This window comes from Epargyreus clarus, unplaced genomic scaffold (assembly GCF_041222505.1).
Source record: "Epargyreus clarus isolate Ecla_fem2 unplaced genomic scaffold, WU_Ecla_fem_2.2 ptg000019l, whole genome shotgun sequence".
NCBI classification, from domain to species: Eukaryota; Metazoa; Arthropoda; class Insecta; order Lepidoptera; family Hesperiidae; genus Epargyreus; species Epargyreus clarus.
In genome coordinates, this window is record NW_027332227.1 from 8,010,557 (window position 1) to 8,027,009 (window position 16,453).

At 35.1% G+C, this 16,453-nt stretch overlaps 1 protein-coding gene across 4 annotated transcripts in view; it reads right to left on the reverse strand.

Annotated features, from left to right (window-relative positions):
- The window catches only part of CAP (Cbl-associated protein), a 184,797-nt gene that overhangs the window by 131,453 nt on the left and 36,891 nt on the right, over positions 1–16,453 (reverse strand). For all 4 annotated transcript variants that reach the window (XM_073083493.1, XM_073083494.1, XM_073083492.1 and 1 more), the window contains one exon: positions 8,702–8,773. In XM_073083493.1, coding sequence (XP_072939594.1) covers positions 8,702–8,773 — 72 coding nt within the window. The remainder of the gene's footprint in view (positions 1–8,701; positions 8,774–16,453) is intronic.

Here is a 16,453-nt window from a genome sequence, read left to right on the forward strand (position 1 = left end):
CTTCCACTGGCGCAGCGGTCCGTGCATGTAGGATGTTACTCGTAGGTAGTAACTAGATCTCTATGATAAATAGCTAGATGGTTTGTACTGAAAACGACAGGAAGAGTCAGTGGTTTTATATGTTCTCTATATTTTAAAACTAGCTGACCCGGCAAACTTTGTACCGCCTCAAAATCTATTTATCAAATAAATTTCATATAAAATATAGCCTATGTTACTCGTGGATAATGTAGTTTTCGAATGGTGAAAGAGTTTTTAAAATCGGTCCAGTACTTTTTGAGCCTATTCATTACAATCAAACAAACAAACAAAATTTTCTTCTTTATAATATTAGTATAGATTATATGTTCTCTATATTTTAAAATGGCAGTATCAATGTGGTTTGACGGCAGAAGTACCACCACCACACATATCTCTAGTGTGAAGTTTTGTTTCTGTGGAAAGATGTCGATCCCGACTAACATATTATGAAGTTACTTTCTTAGTCTTTAAGAGTAACAACGTTCTGGTTTGACTCTATTTTTCTACGATATTGGTTAAAGATATCCATGGGTCGCCGAGACCAGTTATAAAAATCCAATCTAATTTTGCAATGTACCAAGGATGGACTGCGAGATTTTTACCATTTGTATCTTCTAAAAAAGTATTTGCGAATTAAATATGGTTAGCACTCCGAGGAGTATTTGACCTTGTCATTATCGTCTAACAAATCATTGGAAAAACGGGGTTCCCACAATGTGACTAAACGTTGTTGTCCTCTAAAGTTTTAGCCTTTCGTTTTTACACTTACTTGGTTCATATGGAATTTATTTCCTACCGAAGTATTTCCGTGCGTAAGTTGAAAAATGTTATAATAATATGAACTTTAAGGGACTAATTTTATCAATCCGATCAAACCTTTGATCGCTTTTGACTTCTAAAAAATACTGTAAGTACTTAAACTAATACTTATACTAATTTTCAATTAAACAGAACTACTTTATTAATAAAGTTGCAAGAGTTAATCGAAAAACAATCATAATATTTTGAGTCATTAGGTGATAAACGTATGCATCACAAGGAGCGTATTTTTCCTTCGTTAACCGCTAATGAGTAAGCACGATTACTATTAATAAATATTTCCATTTCATAAATCCACGTCACAACTGACACTGTAAATTCAAATCGTCACTGATCCGAATTGTATCAATATAAACGCGTTCGTCGAATCAAATATAGGTCAAGCAGCCGATCTTAAAAAACTCTGGACTGCTAGCACTATTTCTGTTACATATGCTTTATTATTTTGCAGATAGCGCTGATGTTGGTAATTTCTACTATACTCCCATGACTCACTTTTAAGTAATCTTTATTAATAGCCTTTAGAGAGCAATTTCGAAAACGCGCGGTTAATGCGATCTGGGCAACAAGCATTGTAAATCAACCGTGCAGGGTGACCTTCCAGAAATATCAACCCGATCCCATTCTGGATCGGACGTCCCGACTTCTGGATGACAATAAAAGTCTTTTGATATTTGTTTGTGGTTTCTAAAAATAATTTAGGGTATAGCCTTGCGTTATAAAGGGCTTTCTGCGTCTGCTTTGAAACTCAGGAATACACTTCAGATTGAAGACGTAATTTGCATATAAGGAATTAATTAAAACTTGCTTGCTTGTAAAGGAAAACATTGTAAGTAAGTGTAGGTTTACGATGTTTTTCTTCGCCTGAAAGTTCTTCTTAATATTACCTGAAATTTAACAAGTTTACCAGATTTTTTCAACGTCAACTATGACCCTAAACCCTTCATGATGACAGTTAAACTAACAGTCGGTCATAATTAGTGATGATAAAGTGAAAATTGAACGGCAGTTCGAAATCGCATTGCATGACATAATCGCCGCATAGATCCGAGCCACTGTGCCAAAAACGCTCCGGCTGATAACTCTGGTGGCTTTTTTGGCAACCGGTCAAAGAGTTATAAGGTAAACGTGTCGACTGCATGCGTGGACAATGTTTCATAGTTTTTTATAACGCCTTCACTGACTACTCTGACTTTATAAATCTCGAAGGTAGTGGTAGAACCCTTTGTAGTTCGACTCCGGCGGCACCACCGCTACACCTATTTCGGCGTCATCGGAGCACAGCAGTGTTAAGCGCTGCTGTGGTCTGGTTTGAAAGGTGCGGTAAGGGATACGTTTCCGAGACGTTCCAGATTAGTCCTTAAAGATAGCGGCGCATCTGTAACCGGCCTCAGGTAGGAATATCCAATCCTATCTGGGGTTGAATACGGATGTTCACGGGCGGCAGTGGCCATTTATCATCAGGTGGATTGTATGCTCGTCTGTTACTCCTATATTATAAAAAAACTTGAACTCCCGTGAATTTGAGTTATATGTAGCGTGAACCGGTTACAAGAGCTGCGTAGGTGTATTCCCGTAATTGGGAAATCTAACCGTGTATATGGTAGAATTGGTTGCGTAGTTCAGTTTCACATGTAGATCTATGTACCTCCTAGTAATTACCAGAGTTAAACTACACTGTACTGATACAGTAACTAGTAAGTACCTATATAGTAATATAGTTACTAGATAGAATATGAATAATAAAATAGCCCACCTATTGTTAGATAGACTAGTACCGATATAGTGATATCGTTATTAAATAGAATACGAATATTAAAATAACCTATTGTTAGATCGGTTCAGGGCTAAAATTGAAATACTAAAATCAAAAAATATTATTTTTATATCTTCCGTATGTTATTTGTAATACGAATATTCTTAATGCTCGACATATAATTGAACAAGGAACAATTGAAGGGGGTACAATGAATATGTAATCCTATATTAATAAAATTTACAGTGTACATAAATAGGTAGTCTTTTCACCGAAATCTTGTAAGTCGGGATTAACTTTATTTTTATAATGTACCTACAGATATATTTCGTTGAAAAATGAAATGGATCTAAAATTTGTACAAATTACAATGGAATTGGAGACTGTTATTACCTGTGGAATGTAATTTTATTTTTTCGTAATTGTTATTGATCATGTGCAAAACGGTACTTTTTTGATACAATCTAATTATTATTAAAACAATTGTGTTCCGATTCAAGGAAATATATTGACGAATTTATTAATACACTGCCCATTCAATTAAAAATACGCTATTATTGTTATAATTGTTTTTTTTTTCTAAGTCTAAGTCAATTATAGGTTGTTATATCAATACAAAAATGTATTATGTAACATGACTGTACAATGTACAAGGAATATTTTCGTTTTAAAACCATTAATTCTCACTGCTCATTGATTTTATCAAAAAAATTCTTCACTTAGAGGATGTCCCAACTCTAAATGTCTCCGAATTTTGACATACTATTAAGGCGTCATATTTATAAACTGAATCAATTAATTTGATACAAACTATAGGTATTTATGCAAGAAGAGACAAAAAGCCAGACAATACAGTTGTTTTCACTCCGATTTAATTTGACCGACCGAGGGCGGCCGGTCGCATCACAATCAACTGATCTCACTTGCTAATGCCCTTACACCTATCTATGTAACTATTCTACTAACAGCTTGTTCATGTATTTAGTTGGGTTGAGCGAAACACTTAACGTTTTACCATATTTTAATATAGAAATAGAAAATGAGAATTTAGTCTACCTGATAGCAAGTGGCAGCTGCCGACCATGGGCATCTAAAATCAAACCCAGATAGGATAAGAGTCATACCTGAGATCGACCACGGATGCGTTGCTACCCCTGAGGCCTAAGTGGGAATGCCTCGGAAAAGTATGTCTCCCTTATCATATCCTTCAAAGTAGAACACATCAGTGCTTAACATTGCCGTTATAAGGCAGAAATATACATTACAATATCGAAAGACGAAAGCTTAAGATTGGTTTCATCACACAAACCTTATTTTTATAGATAACTTAACATCAACTATCACACGTTTTTCATATACCCACTGGGTATACTACGAAACTAAGCTTCTGTTCGAATTCAAAATTACTTTCGTAACTTTAAAATAAAAGGAAACTTTCACCACGAGAGCTCCCGAGAAGCCTACAACTAAACTTTTTATTTATAAAAACTTCTGAAAAAAACTTTTAGTCTGTCTGTACTACCAAAAAAGGTTTTCTAATTAAGTTTTGTTTGTCTAAAAACCTGGACTAAACTAAAAATGTCTCAACTCATTATAATTTGGCACATTTGGCATGATACTTTTGTCTCGGAAAAATCTGGTAGTCATGAGGCTATTTCTGTCCCACTGCTGAGCATGAGTCTCCTCTCAGTGAGAAGAGTTTAGGCCAGAGTCCACTACACTGGCAAAATGATAGACTGCACAGTGCACCCACCTTCAACAATTTTTTTTTATGAACTCTGAAGGCGTGTACGTTTTCTCATCGTAAAAACATCTTGTACAAAGGGATTGATGCGGGAAAAAACTCGAAGGGCCTTTTCCTTCACGCGAATGCCTGCGTGAAAATTTTGTCCGCATGCCGTACCGATTGAATTTATCGTTTCATAGATACTTTTCCTGTACACTTAGTATGAGATTTTACGTTTTAACAAAAATAAGTGTTTTTTGTATTTGTTTACGTGTTTCCCATACATTTTCATCATGTATCAGTTCAGTTCTGATACAACTGTATGTATACTGATATACTGTACAACATATACATGAACTGATACCAGTTCTGATACAGACCGCTAGGGGCGCTGATTGGAAATGCAAATACGTAAACAAATACAAAAAGAGTAATTTTTGTAAAAATATAAAAACTGATACTAAGAGTACTGTCATGTATACAGCAGACACGCGTGTTGCGAAGAGCAGCGAGTATACACGCGTGACAAAAAATCCCCGAATGTAAATTTAGAGATCCGTGTACGTACGAGTACGTTCTTTGTTTATTATTCTATCACGCAAGAACTGTGATCGGATTCGGATGAGATTTGCATTAACGTGTTATGCATGATTCATTTTTAAAACCGTGACTGGAAATAACATCGTAGTAGGTATACAACGAAGTGAAAGATTTATTTATTTAAGAAAGTCACATAGTATACAAATAGGAACTTTTAATTAGACAATCTATTTGTCGGTAATGTTGTCAGTATTGTATTCAAAAAACCTTTCTTTTGATATCCATATCTTCGTGGATAAAATATTCGCAATTCGTATTCGAAAACTACATGAAACACAACAGTTAGGTACTACTAAACTAGTTTCCAAGTTAACAAGATGATCGCTGACATAAATAAAGGTAATATTAATTATTTTATACGACAAAGTCATAATTATATGCAACGAAAAAGCAATTACACGTTTTATTGCAGTTGCAAGCTGTGTGTAGATTTACGTTACTGTTCTGGGGTTATGTAGAGCCTACAACTGCCGGATAGCCCAATTGCAGCTTGCTCTAGTTTATCTTTCGTAAACTGGGTCAAGAACATATAAATGAGATGATTTTTGATATAATTATAATGTATTTAACGGAATTAGGTAACGCGCTCTTATTATATATCAGCTTAATAAAATTTTGTTTATAGTAAGGACATTTGTACAAATTAAACACCATTAATGTAAATTTGACGACCCGCGTGGCGAAGCACGGTCACCATACCGGTCTGACGGGCAAAGTGTCCCGGGTTCGATCCCCGGCCAGACAGTTATCTAAATGATGAATTTAGATTTCTGTTCCTGGGTCTGGGTGTTTGTGTATTTGTCTATGTGTGTGTCCATGGCACCCACGACACAGGGAATCCTAGTGTGGGGCTGTGAGTGTAGAAAGCGTTTATTTATTTATTTATATCCCAACCTGTTAGACTTGCAGAGGTTTGGATTGAAATCCTCATTAGCGTTACATACATTTTAATTTATTCGTTTATTGTGTATGTAAGTACTCGTCTTTATGCCTGTACATGGCACCCAGGACACAGGGAACCCTGTGGTGAGAATGGATGTACCTAGAAAGCTTTCTATTGCAACACCTCATTGATTGGTATGGCCTCAATGTTTACAATATGGCTGAATATTTTGTTTAAAATTGTCACATATTTATTACGACTAGTATGCTAGAGTACTAACGAATACATCTTTGCAAGTAAGAGTAGTGATTACCATAATCGAATTACAAACATACATACACTCAAATGTGATAGATATTTTTTTTATAATATAGGAGTAGCCTGGAGTGGAACGCCTCGGAAAAGTCTGTCTCCCTTACCACACCCATCAAAACGGAACACAGCAGCGCCTAACGCTGCTGTTATTAGGTAGAAATAGGTGTGGCGGTGGTGCCGCCGGAGTCGAACCACAAAGGGTTCTACAACCTTCAATCTACTGAATTATATTATAAAGGTTAGCGAATATTCGTATGCGACCCGTAAATAAGATATGGCTTGAAATATTTTATCCGTTCTAATTTGGGTCACGACATTGAGTTTCGCAATAAGAATTGCCCAAGAACAAACATGTAATAATGTCTAAGAATACTCGATTACGTTTTACGATACATTTTATAATTCGTATTCGCACTGACCGTCATTTCCCGCTGAATGAACGATGTTGCGTCATTGCATCGTGTTTTATATCCTATTAGTACTGCCCGCGACTTCGCCCGCGATTTGAAAGAAATAACATGACATAAATATAACTAAACATTTGTTCCTTCATTGGAATGACAGTGGCGCCATCTGTCGGAAATTGGTTGTAGCAACTCAGAAACCTTCGTGGGCTCATGCACAACAACTTTGCTAAAGATCATCACAAGATCAAATGCATAGTTTATGATTCTATAAAGGACATATAGACAAACATTCGTTTTAATATATATATAGATTAACTTTTCCGCTTGTCGCCGCCTGCGTGCACTACAGCAGAGTTGCTGTCCCTCCTGCGGAGGGTAATGTTTTGCAAGCGTATGTATGTGTCTCATTCTTCGGCACTCCCTGCAGCTCAAACGGCGGATTTTAGCATATGAGGTGATGAATAAACATGATATTTTGAATTCGTGACGCAATTTTTAAAAATTGGTTTTCCGTTTTAAAAATATTTTTTACATACAGGCCCTATAAATTTTTTATAACTCCTCCATTATTGAATGAAATGCGCGCCAATCGCCTGATTGATTCGTTAGATCGCGAAGTGTACGTTAGTTTTCAAAGGAGTTTTCGAAATACAAACATTTTCGGAAAATACGTGCATTTTTTTCTATTTTAGTATCATGATAAATAAACATTGGATTTTGACTTAGAAACTGCAGTAAAATAACAGACAAACGAGCCAATTTTATGTATTTGTTGATCGGCTAAAACTGACGCCAACAACAACATTAGTCTTGTAAACTTGCACTTGAATATTCCGTAGATTTTTCAAGAAACTAATAGGTACATATTTTTAGACGTTCTCAAATGTAAATAACATTCTTCGATTCAGACAATGACTTTGACGACCTGCGTGGTATGGAGGTCACTGTATCAGTCTGCTATACAAAGGGTCCTGGGTTCGAGTCAGGACTTGCAGTGGTGAGATTATGTTAGCGATGAGTTTAAGTATTTATCCTGTATCTGCATAATAGTATAATGGTACCTCGTTGAGGGTACTCAAGTCACCAATTATTCCTTTTTGAGCTAATAAGTAGCAAGCCAGGCTATTAAGTAGGTAGATAGTTTTATTCATTTAAAATACAAAATGTTAGAGATCGCATACATGATACATAGTTGTCAACTCTACGGTCCTCGCCTTCTTACTACATAGGGGGAAGAATATGACCATAGACCACGACGCTGGCGAATTGCGAGATGGTAGACCTCACACACCTTTAAGAACATTATAGATACCTCTTAACTTGCCTCATTAATGATAATTAATTTTTATTTCTTTAAATTCAGAACGCCACCACTTCATATTCAAAAAAGTTTGTTAAACATAACCTGATTTTCTACAGAGAAATCAATATGAACCTGATAATGAAATCGCTATGAAATATGTATGTTTTGATAGGTTGTAATGCATATAATACCATTATTTCAACAATGTTTACGTTACATAAATAGCTCGCGAGTTGGCAAGGTGCGAGGATTTGCATATTTACGATCATATTTATTTACAACACGTATACCAAATAATTTCTTATTTGCCTCCAGTGCATAATAAGTGGTATAATTAGAATGTCATATAATAACAATGTGTGCTGTGTATTTATAGTAATGTGTGAAATATTCGAAAAAAAATACGTCAGGGTTACAATCCTGGAGAGTGAAAAGTATCATCCACGACATACTACCGGTAATAAGTTATTGTGAAATAATTTAACCCAAATATCATTATGCCAATAGTGTTTTAAATGAAAATCTTGAAAATATACGCTCTATGCCTTTAATCTCATTTCTTTGAAAGGAATTATTTGAGATACCGGATCCTGTAATACCGATCATGCATGCCATCAAACCATGCCCTAATGTATTTCTGAAGGCAACATGTAGCGACAGGGCAAAAAAACTGAAGCCTAATTCTCAGCACATTTTTCTTTTTCTGGCACCCAATCCCGCTGTTAATATTGTCACATTACTTCTTTCAAGGGAAAATTCAGTAGGGAGCAGCTGTGGAATAGCTATTCTAGGAAATTACTAGGTATCTACACTATCCGAATAACAAAACAATGGTTGGAACCACGAACAATGAATAGCGAATAATACTTACGTTTGGATGCGGGCGCGCTCGGCGACCGCACTGGCGGCTTCGTAACGATCACCTCGCCCGGCTGTGCCTCCCCTGCACAGAGAACATTGCTGTATTATTTTAATAATGTTACTATACATCTATTCGTTTCGTATTATGATAGTTAAACAGCAATGGAAATGTGCCTAAAGGTAAATAATAAATTCGGCAAATGAACATCTCAAATTTTATCAACCCGTAAACCCCCTAATTTTCGCAATTGATCACTAGCGGGAATAAAAAAGGATTGATAGTGTTTTAGTTTACTAATTAAAATTCTGAGATTAAAGATAACGGATAAGTCATTGTCAGAATGTATATTTATGCAGATGTACTAATGTAGGTAATTCCATAGATATATTATCCTACTGACGTAGGGGTAATTCCATCTTCAACTCAAATATACCTGAAGCTGTTTAGTTAAGGTCGTTTACACTTGAGATGCTATCTCTAACAACCAAGTTGTAACATCTCGAGCACATGTGTTTTTGCCTATACTAAGGCAAACAAAAGCGCAAACAAGCCTTGTACTAAGGGCTAAAACACAAACGATACAGCGTCGCATCGTCGCACATTGTGATTCATGAAAATAAATGGATATAATCACTATTATCTTGAATCATGGAATTCACTTTGGAAATTAGCAAGTTTGCATCACCAAAATTACGACGTCGAATTTTTTTTATAATGCGCGTCGTAGATTTCGACGACAACGCAACGTGCCGCGATAGGACGCTGTATCCTGTATCCAGTATTTCTTTTGCCGTAACTCTTTCATAAAGAATCACATTTTACAGGCAGCGAACAATTTCTCTACAAGCTCTCTTATTACAGATTTAACAGATTGCAATGAAATCTGTAGCATTTGTGTGAAAGCGCGCTCTCTGTCAATTACGTTCATTAACGGCTTTTATGTTTATTTCTATTGACAATTCCGTTATATTACGTCCACGACGATTAAATGTTTACATGCATTTCCATTCACAATTGAAACAAATTTTTATTGTCTTTATACATCTAAAAAGTTAATAGATTTCAATTCATAGCGCGATTCTAACTCAATAATTGTTTAGTTAAATAAATGAAATAAGGAAATGAAATATATTTATTTTGTACAGGCCAACGGCGGCACTTACAAATTGTCAGTTACAATAAACTACTACCAGATTAGAACTTATAATATGCAGTGTATTAAAAACGTATATTCTTCCACATCTAGCTTGTACGATTATTATAAATCAAAACATTAAAATAATTTCACGTGATATAGTTAACAATACACAATTCAATATATGATGACCTCACCAGGCATATACCGCAAAAATATTTTGATTGGTATAAATGAATAATTTTGCGTCTGTGGTTAGTCGGGTTTTATATTGGTTGAAATTATTGAAATATTGGTTATTAAATAAATTTATTTAAGCAATATTATGAATAAGAGCTTTTCTCATATAACAGAAGTAACGAGCATGATTATATCTGCAATATCAATTAACCAGCCACTGCAGCATCTAAATTGATACACCTCCATGCACCTACGTTATATTACGTTTTAAACCTTACTATTCCTTACTAATATTATAAATCCGAAAGTAACTCTGTCTGTCTGTCTGAATGTATCTTCTTCACGCCTAAACCACTGAACCGATTTTAATGAAATTTTGTACAAAGATAGTCTGAGACCCGAGAAAGGACATGGGATAGTTTTTATCCCGGAAATCCCACGGGAACTAGGGATGGCGATCTATGATCAATTAATCGGAGAATCAATCTTTTGGACCAAAACAATCGATTATTTTAATCGTTATTAGTAAGGATTGAATCGTAAACTATGCATTTGATAAAGTGATGATATTTAGCAAAGTTGTTGTCCATGAGCCCACGAAGGTTTCAGAGTTGGTACGACCAATTTTCGCCAGATGGCGCCACTATCATTCCAATGAAGGTACGAACTTTCAGTTGTATGTATGTTAGTATGTCAAACTATTTTGTTTTAAACGCAGGCGAAGCCGCAGGCAATAACTAGTTTTTATATAATATAGAAGTAGTACGGCTACTGCCACCCATGGATGTCTGCAATCAACCCCAGACAAGACCAGATTCCCATTTGAAGTCGGTCACAGGTGCGCCGCTACCTCTGAGGACTTAGCTGGAATGTCTCGAAAAAGTATGTCTTACCCTTACCAAACTCTTCAAACTAAAACACAGCAGCGCTCAATATTGCTGTTATTAAGTAAAAATATAGGAGTCGGTGATGCCGCTGGAGTCAAACCAGAGAGTTCTACCATCTTTAAACTACCACGCAGGGTACTATACATACATAAAATATTTGAAGTGACGTCACTATTCATATTATTTGACCTTATGTAACTTCGATATGATAGTGTGAGTGAAAACCAAAGACAAAAGGACACAGAAACAGTTACGTTGCGTCTCATTTTCTTCAAGAAAAATAAAAGATCTTTTCCAGTTTCTGTCAACGTAAAATCTTATGAAGAGACAGTTTGCTCTAATAAGACGTAAAACGGAGACAAGAAAAAGTCGCAGCAATACAAACGTGAAGTTATTTGTTCGCAAACAATAAATTATTCCTTGCCCGACTCGTCGCACTTGTGCGATGTTTTACTTAGATTCAATCGAGGATGCAATATTATAATAATAAATCTTTATATCTATATATATATTTCTTATGTGCGTGTGTTAATGTCACTGAACTCCTCCTACACGACTGGACTGATTTTGATGAAATTTGTTGTGTGTTCAAGGGCACTTGAGAATGGTTTAGATTCACAATTTAGTCCGTGGAAAAAGGTTTTTTTAATTAATTTTTAATTCGTAAGTAGTTGTTGATTTTGGAATGTTTCAAATTGGATTCGACAGACTTCGCTACCATCGCAGTTTCAAATATTAAATAATAATCTATTTTAATGATAGTTTTTCGCAACAGTTGGCGCTGCGATCGAATTGAAAAAAATATTTTGTTATCATTGAGTTATTTTCGAACATATGTTGAATCAAATATTAAATCAAGAGGTTTTGAGTGTAAAAAGAGTTTTGAAGTGTGCATAAAAAACTCTATATTTTCCGAATTTAGTGGGAATCGTAGTGAGTATATTTCTTATAAATTTTCCTATCAAATTTACACGTGTAATGTTAGTTACCGTACTCCTCCGAAACGGCTTCACCGATGTTCACCAAATTTTATATGCATATTCAGTAGGTCTGAGAATCGGCTACTATCTATTTTTCATACCCCTAAGTAATAAGGGTTGTTCACCCTTAACATTTTTTTATTTATATGGCAACACAACGTTTGCCGGGTCAGCTAGTATATATAAAGTAAAATAAATCAGCCTTTTTCGTATTCTTCTTAATAATCCCTTTTATTTGATACCATATTTCCATAACACGGGAAAGCTCTAAAATAATTGCTTCGCCCATTATCTACCATATTGGTTTTGTATGACGTCACTAAGTCAATCATACATTGTCAAACGTGGATGAATTTCAATTTAATCGATTGAATATAATCGATTAAATATAAGTTTGTAAACAAACATAATTCCATAACAAAACCAATGCTGTTATTAAGACATATATGCCGAATTAATGACAGCTATGAGTAAAACGATACTTTGTGTAGAAAACGATCCAGCCGTTATATTTAACATATACAAAACGAAAACATTTCAAAACATGAAACCTAAGCCCAATCAGTCATTAAGTAACCAATCGATCCGTGCTCACAACACAAACACGAAGCTTAAACCACGGCCAACGAATTCCAAGAAGCATGAAATCACTTACCATGCTCTCGAAGTCCGCGCGGCGATACGATTACAAAATATCATTCGAGAGATCGAATTAAAACCAATCTTGCTTCGCTTCCTGAACGTTTTGCTAACGCAGCTATCGACCGAGCACAGCTGTGGTTTAATTTAGATCATTATGTTTCCGATTAATCTAAGAATAGATCACACTGAACGTGATTGTTTATAAAGGGATTGTTGTGCACGCGAGGACTTGCAGTCGGTTCGAGTGGTGCAGTTAATACTAGTGCGATCTACGTAGAACAGGTGACGGTAACCGGGAAGACGAATACGGGTCATGATTTGGCACAGTTATCTCCTTAATCTTATTTACGGCTGACATTTAAGATCAAACTTTTGTCTACGGCACATCTTTTGAACTGTTGGTTTATAAACTGTTAGTTATATAGATCATGTGAATCTAAAATCACATTTATGAGGTTACAACTTAGTAGCAAGGCAAGGTCTGTGTCAGACGTCTGGACTATAATCTTGAATAAGGTTGATTACAAATGTCCATGACGACGGTAGCCACTTACCCTCAGATGTCCATGGGCGGCAGTAAGCCCTTATCAGATGGACTGCATGCACGTTTTCTATATCTGATAATAAAAAGTTACTATCTTTGCAGCGTTAAATAAGAGGTTATAATGTTTATTTCGTAAGATTACATGTATTCGGTAAAACGACTTTGAAACGGAACCTGATCTGATTATGTAATCAGAAATTTCAAAACGTTTCGCAAACTATTTGTCCAAGACATACCAAATTATGAAAGACACTACTCTCTACAAGAAGGTTTATCTGCATTCACAATTAACACCCATAAATTAATGTAATAAAGGGATATCTTTGAGGTTCGGACAATTAAAGAAGCTTATCGAACTGAGCCATTTTATTAGTAGGTCGAGGACATTACACTGAAATCCATTAACATTGTGGGGATATCCGGCCGGGTTTAATGGATATTTACACCTCTTTTATCCGATTTAAACTTATGAGCACATTTACGTAAAATAAATCCGATGAGACCGAGATTGTAAAAGAGTACTGAATTTAATTGTTAATTGCTATTGTTGTTGTAAAGTAATATTTCAGAAAATAACTGACGTTAAAGTAACTGCAAAGTATAGAGTTTACATGGAAACTTGATTAAATTTCAGAATTAACTATCTAGGGACTAAAATGTAACACGATCTCGTTAGAATAATTTCAATTTATTGATGAAAAATAAAGGTGGCGAATTAATTTATATTTTTTTGTTTTATATGCCTCGTTATATAGTTTGTTAATAAAGTTAAATAATATTAAATAATTCAAAAGATTAAGAAAATCTTACGTATTTTAGAGCAAAATACTGACTACCTACCATACCAAGCCTATTTCTGCCTTATAACAATAGTGTTAAGCGCTTCTGTTATCTTGAAGAATTGTTTGAAGAATGTGGTATTAGAGATGACACGTTCTAAATCAGGGGTCTGAAATCAGGAATCCTATTTGATTTTGATCATACATGTCCATGTGCGACAGTGGCCACATTAACTGGACTTAAAGTACGTGTGCTCCTCTATTTTAAAGAATATTTTTAAAGAAGACTAAAGAATATTTAAACACGACACTTCGTTTAATAAATACAAAATATATAACGAAATGCTTAAATTTCAAGTCTAGAATCTTTAAAACAACTTTAATACAAAACAATATGAAACAAGAACATTTCTGCGTATTTACTGCTGAACAAACTGAAGTCTTAATTAAAACGGATTCGAAGTGGAATTCTAATACAAGTCAATAACTTAATCGATGCTGGATGGCTCTTCACAAAGCTGTGAGTAAAATGAGTTTATTTTACGAGTACCTACAATAGCGGAGACAGGGTAACGAGATAGCACTTCTCACTTCGTTTGAGATGATATCAAGCCGACAGAGATCGTACTGTTTTGCTGTAAAAATCGACAGAAGTTTGTAAATTCGTAGCATCTGTCATTAATTTCAAAGTAATAACGTTTACCTTAGATATGAAGTACGTAAATGATAAAATCGTATGCATAAATGACTGTTTACATCTTAATTCATAGTTGTCGTTTTTTAACAAACCCAAGATCTACCAATTTTTTTGTCGTGTGCTTAAACAGACTAATACATTTGTATGGTATGTATGGGTAAAATATGAAATACGTTTGTACGATTATTTTAACCTATTAGGTATAGCAAAGCTTATAACTAAACTGTTTCATTTAAAGCTTCTACATATAAATTCGTATAAGGGACCTGGGGGCCTACCACCATCTTTTAAAAACCATCATAGTTCAGGAAAGTTTTATTTCCTCTTTAAAACAGTAAAATATTCCGTCACATACAGTTGAGCAAACTTAAACCCTTATTAATTTTTCGCTTATCCATTGTATAAAACCAACTGAAATTGTCATATTTTGCTTAAAAAGTTAAATTTCCTGCAAAAAAAGTAAAAGTATGATTAAAACAATATTGTGTTAAGAAATGGTAGTAACCCCCCTGTGCCCAGCAGGAAACAAAAATGCATAGGCGATGACTGATAACAGTAGCATCACAAAGCGTCTCAATTACTTTATTTAAGGATCCTTAGTGGTTGCCGAAGTTTACGTAGAAACCCCTATGAAACGTAGGTATTGCCAACGTTTCGAATAAACCTTTTATAGTTTAGAAAAAGTACTTACCTAAATTGAATTTAATATAAAACACTTTAATAAAACTTATTTGCAACTGTAAAGCTGCTTGCTTTCTGTGATATAAATGGTAATTTGCAATTCCTCTACATATTAAATAATTAATTAATTCTAGTGGGTCCGGGTTGTTCTCATTGTATTGCAATCATTAAAATTTTAGGGTGGCCTTATCCAAATGTGTGGGCCCTATACCTTCCTTCATTTATCTGCATTGCATCAATATAAGGGCTTGGGATCTAGACTTCTCCTAGTTTTAGGAAAAGACTCATGTCCAATAGGGGTATATGAAATGGGTTCTAACCCATATGTTTACACCTAAATAATAATAATTTCCTGACAATTTGAACATACGTTCCTCATAATTTCATTCGATTTATCTTACCAGGATAATTAACATATATTTGAATACGATTTTACATATAAATCCGAACACATATTATTGCGAACTCACTTACCGATCACAGTCAGTTCAGTTTATTGTTGGAACCGCCAGTTTTGGAAGAATAGTCAAATGAAACATTTCAAGAATGGAATCTGACAGAGAATCTCTAAAAAGATGTTGCACTATCTGTCTATACTCGTATCTCTGTAACGTAGTTAAGAATTCTTTAAGCACTTGCTATCCACATTCGTTCTCCATCGCTATGGAAATTACAGAATATGGAAAAACGTTACCTAATATCACGTGTGAAGTTGATCACAGAGCTCGCGGGCAACTGTGACAGGGCTCGCTCACAATGCCACTTTCTGTATAGAAATCACAATAAAATACCCGCTTTGTGCATCGATTACGACACGGAGTGAGCACCGGCCGCATCGTCCTGTGACCATCGACGGTCACACAAAATAGAGTACGAAATCGAAGTTATTGAACGTGACGTGGTGTTTCCGTTTGGGAAACACGGCTATGATCACACGATGACGAATCGTGAAGGTTCCGTGCGTAGCTTTGAATGGAATTTTTAAAATGTGTCAATATTTTTGTTAGGCTTCAAAAACCTAAATAAGAGATTCCTAATTCAATTTATCCTTTTCTTTGCAAGTGGCTGGACATGGCATAGCATAATTGAACTTGTGTCGGAGTCTTCCCGATTTGCTATGCAACATGGTGACTGCGGTAAATAAATAACCTTGCAATTAATTGTAACTAACTGTCTATCTCTGGTATACTATCCCTGTGATACGTTACACAGGTTTATTGTATTCTTCATTGTTCA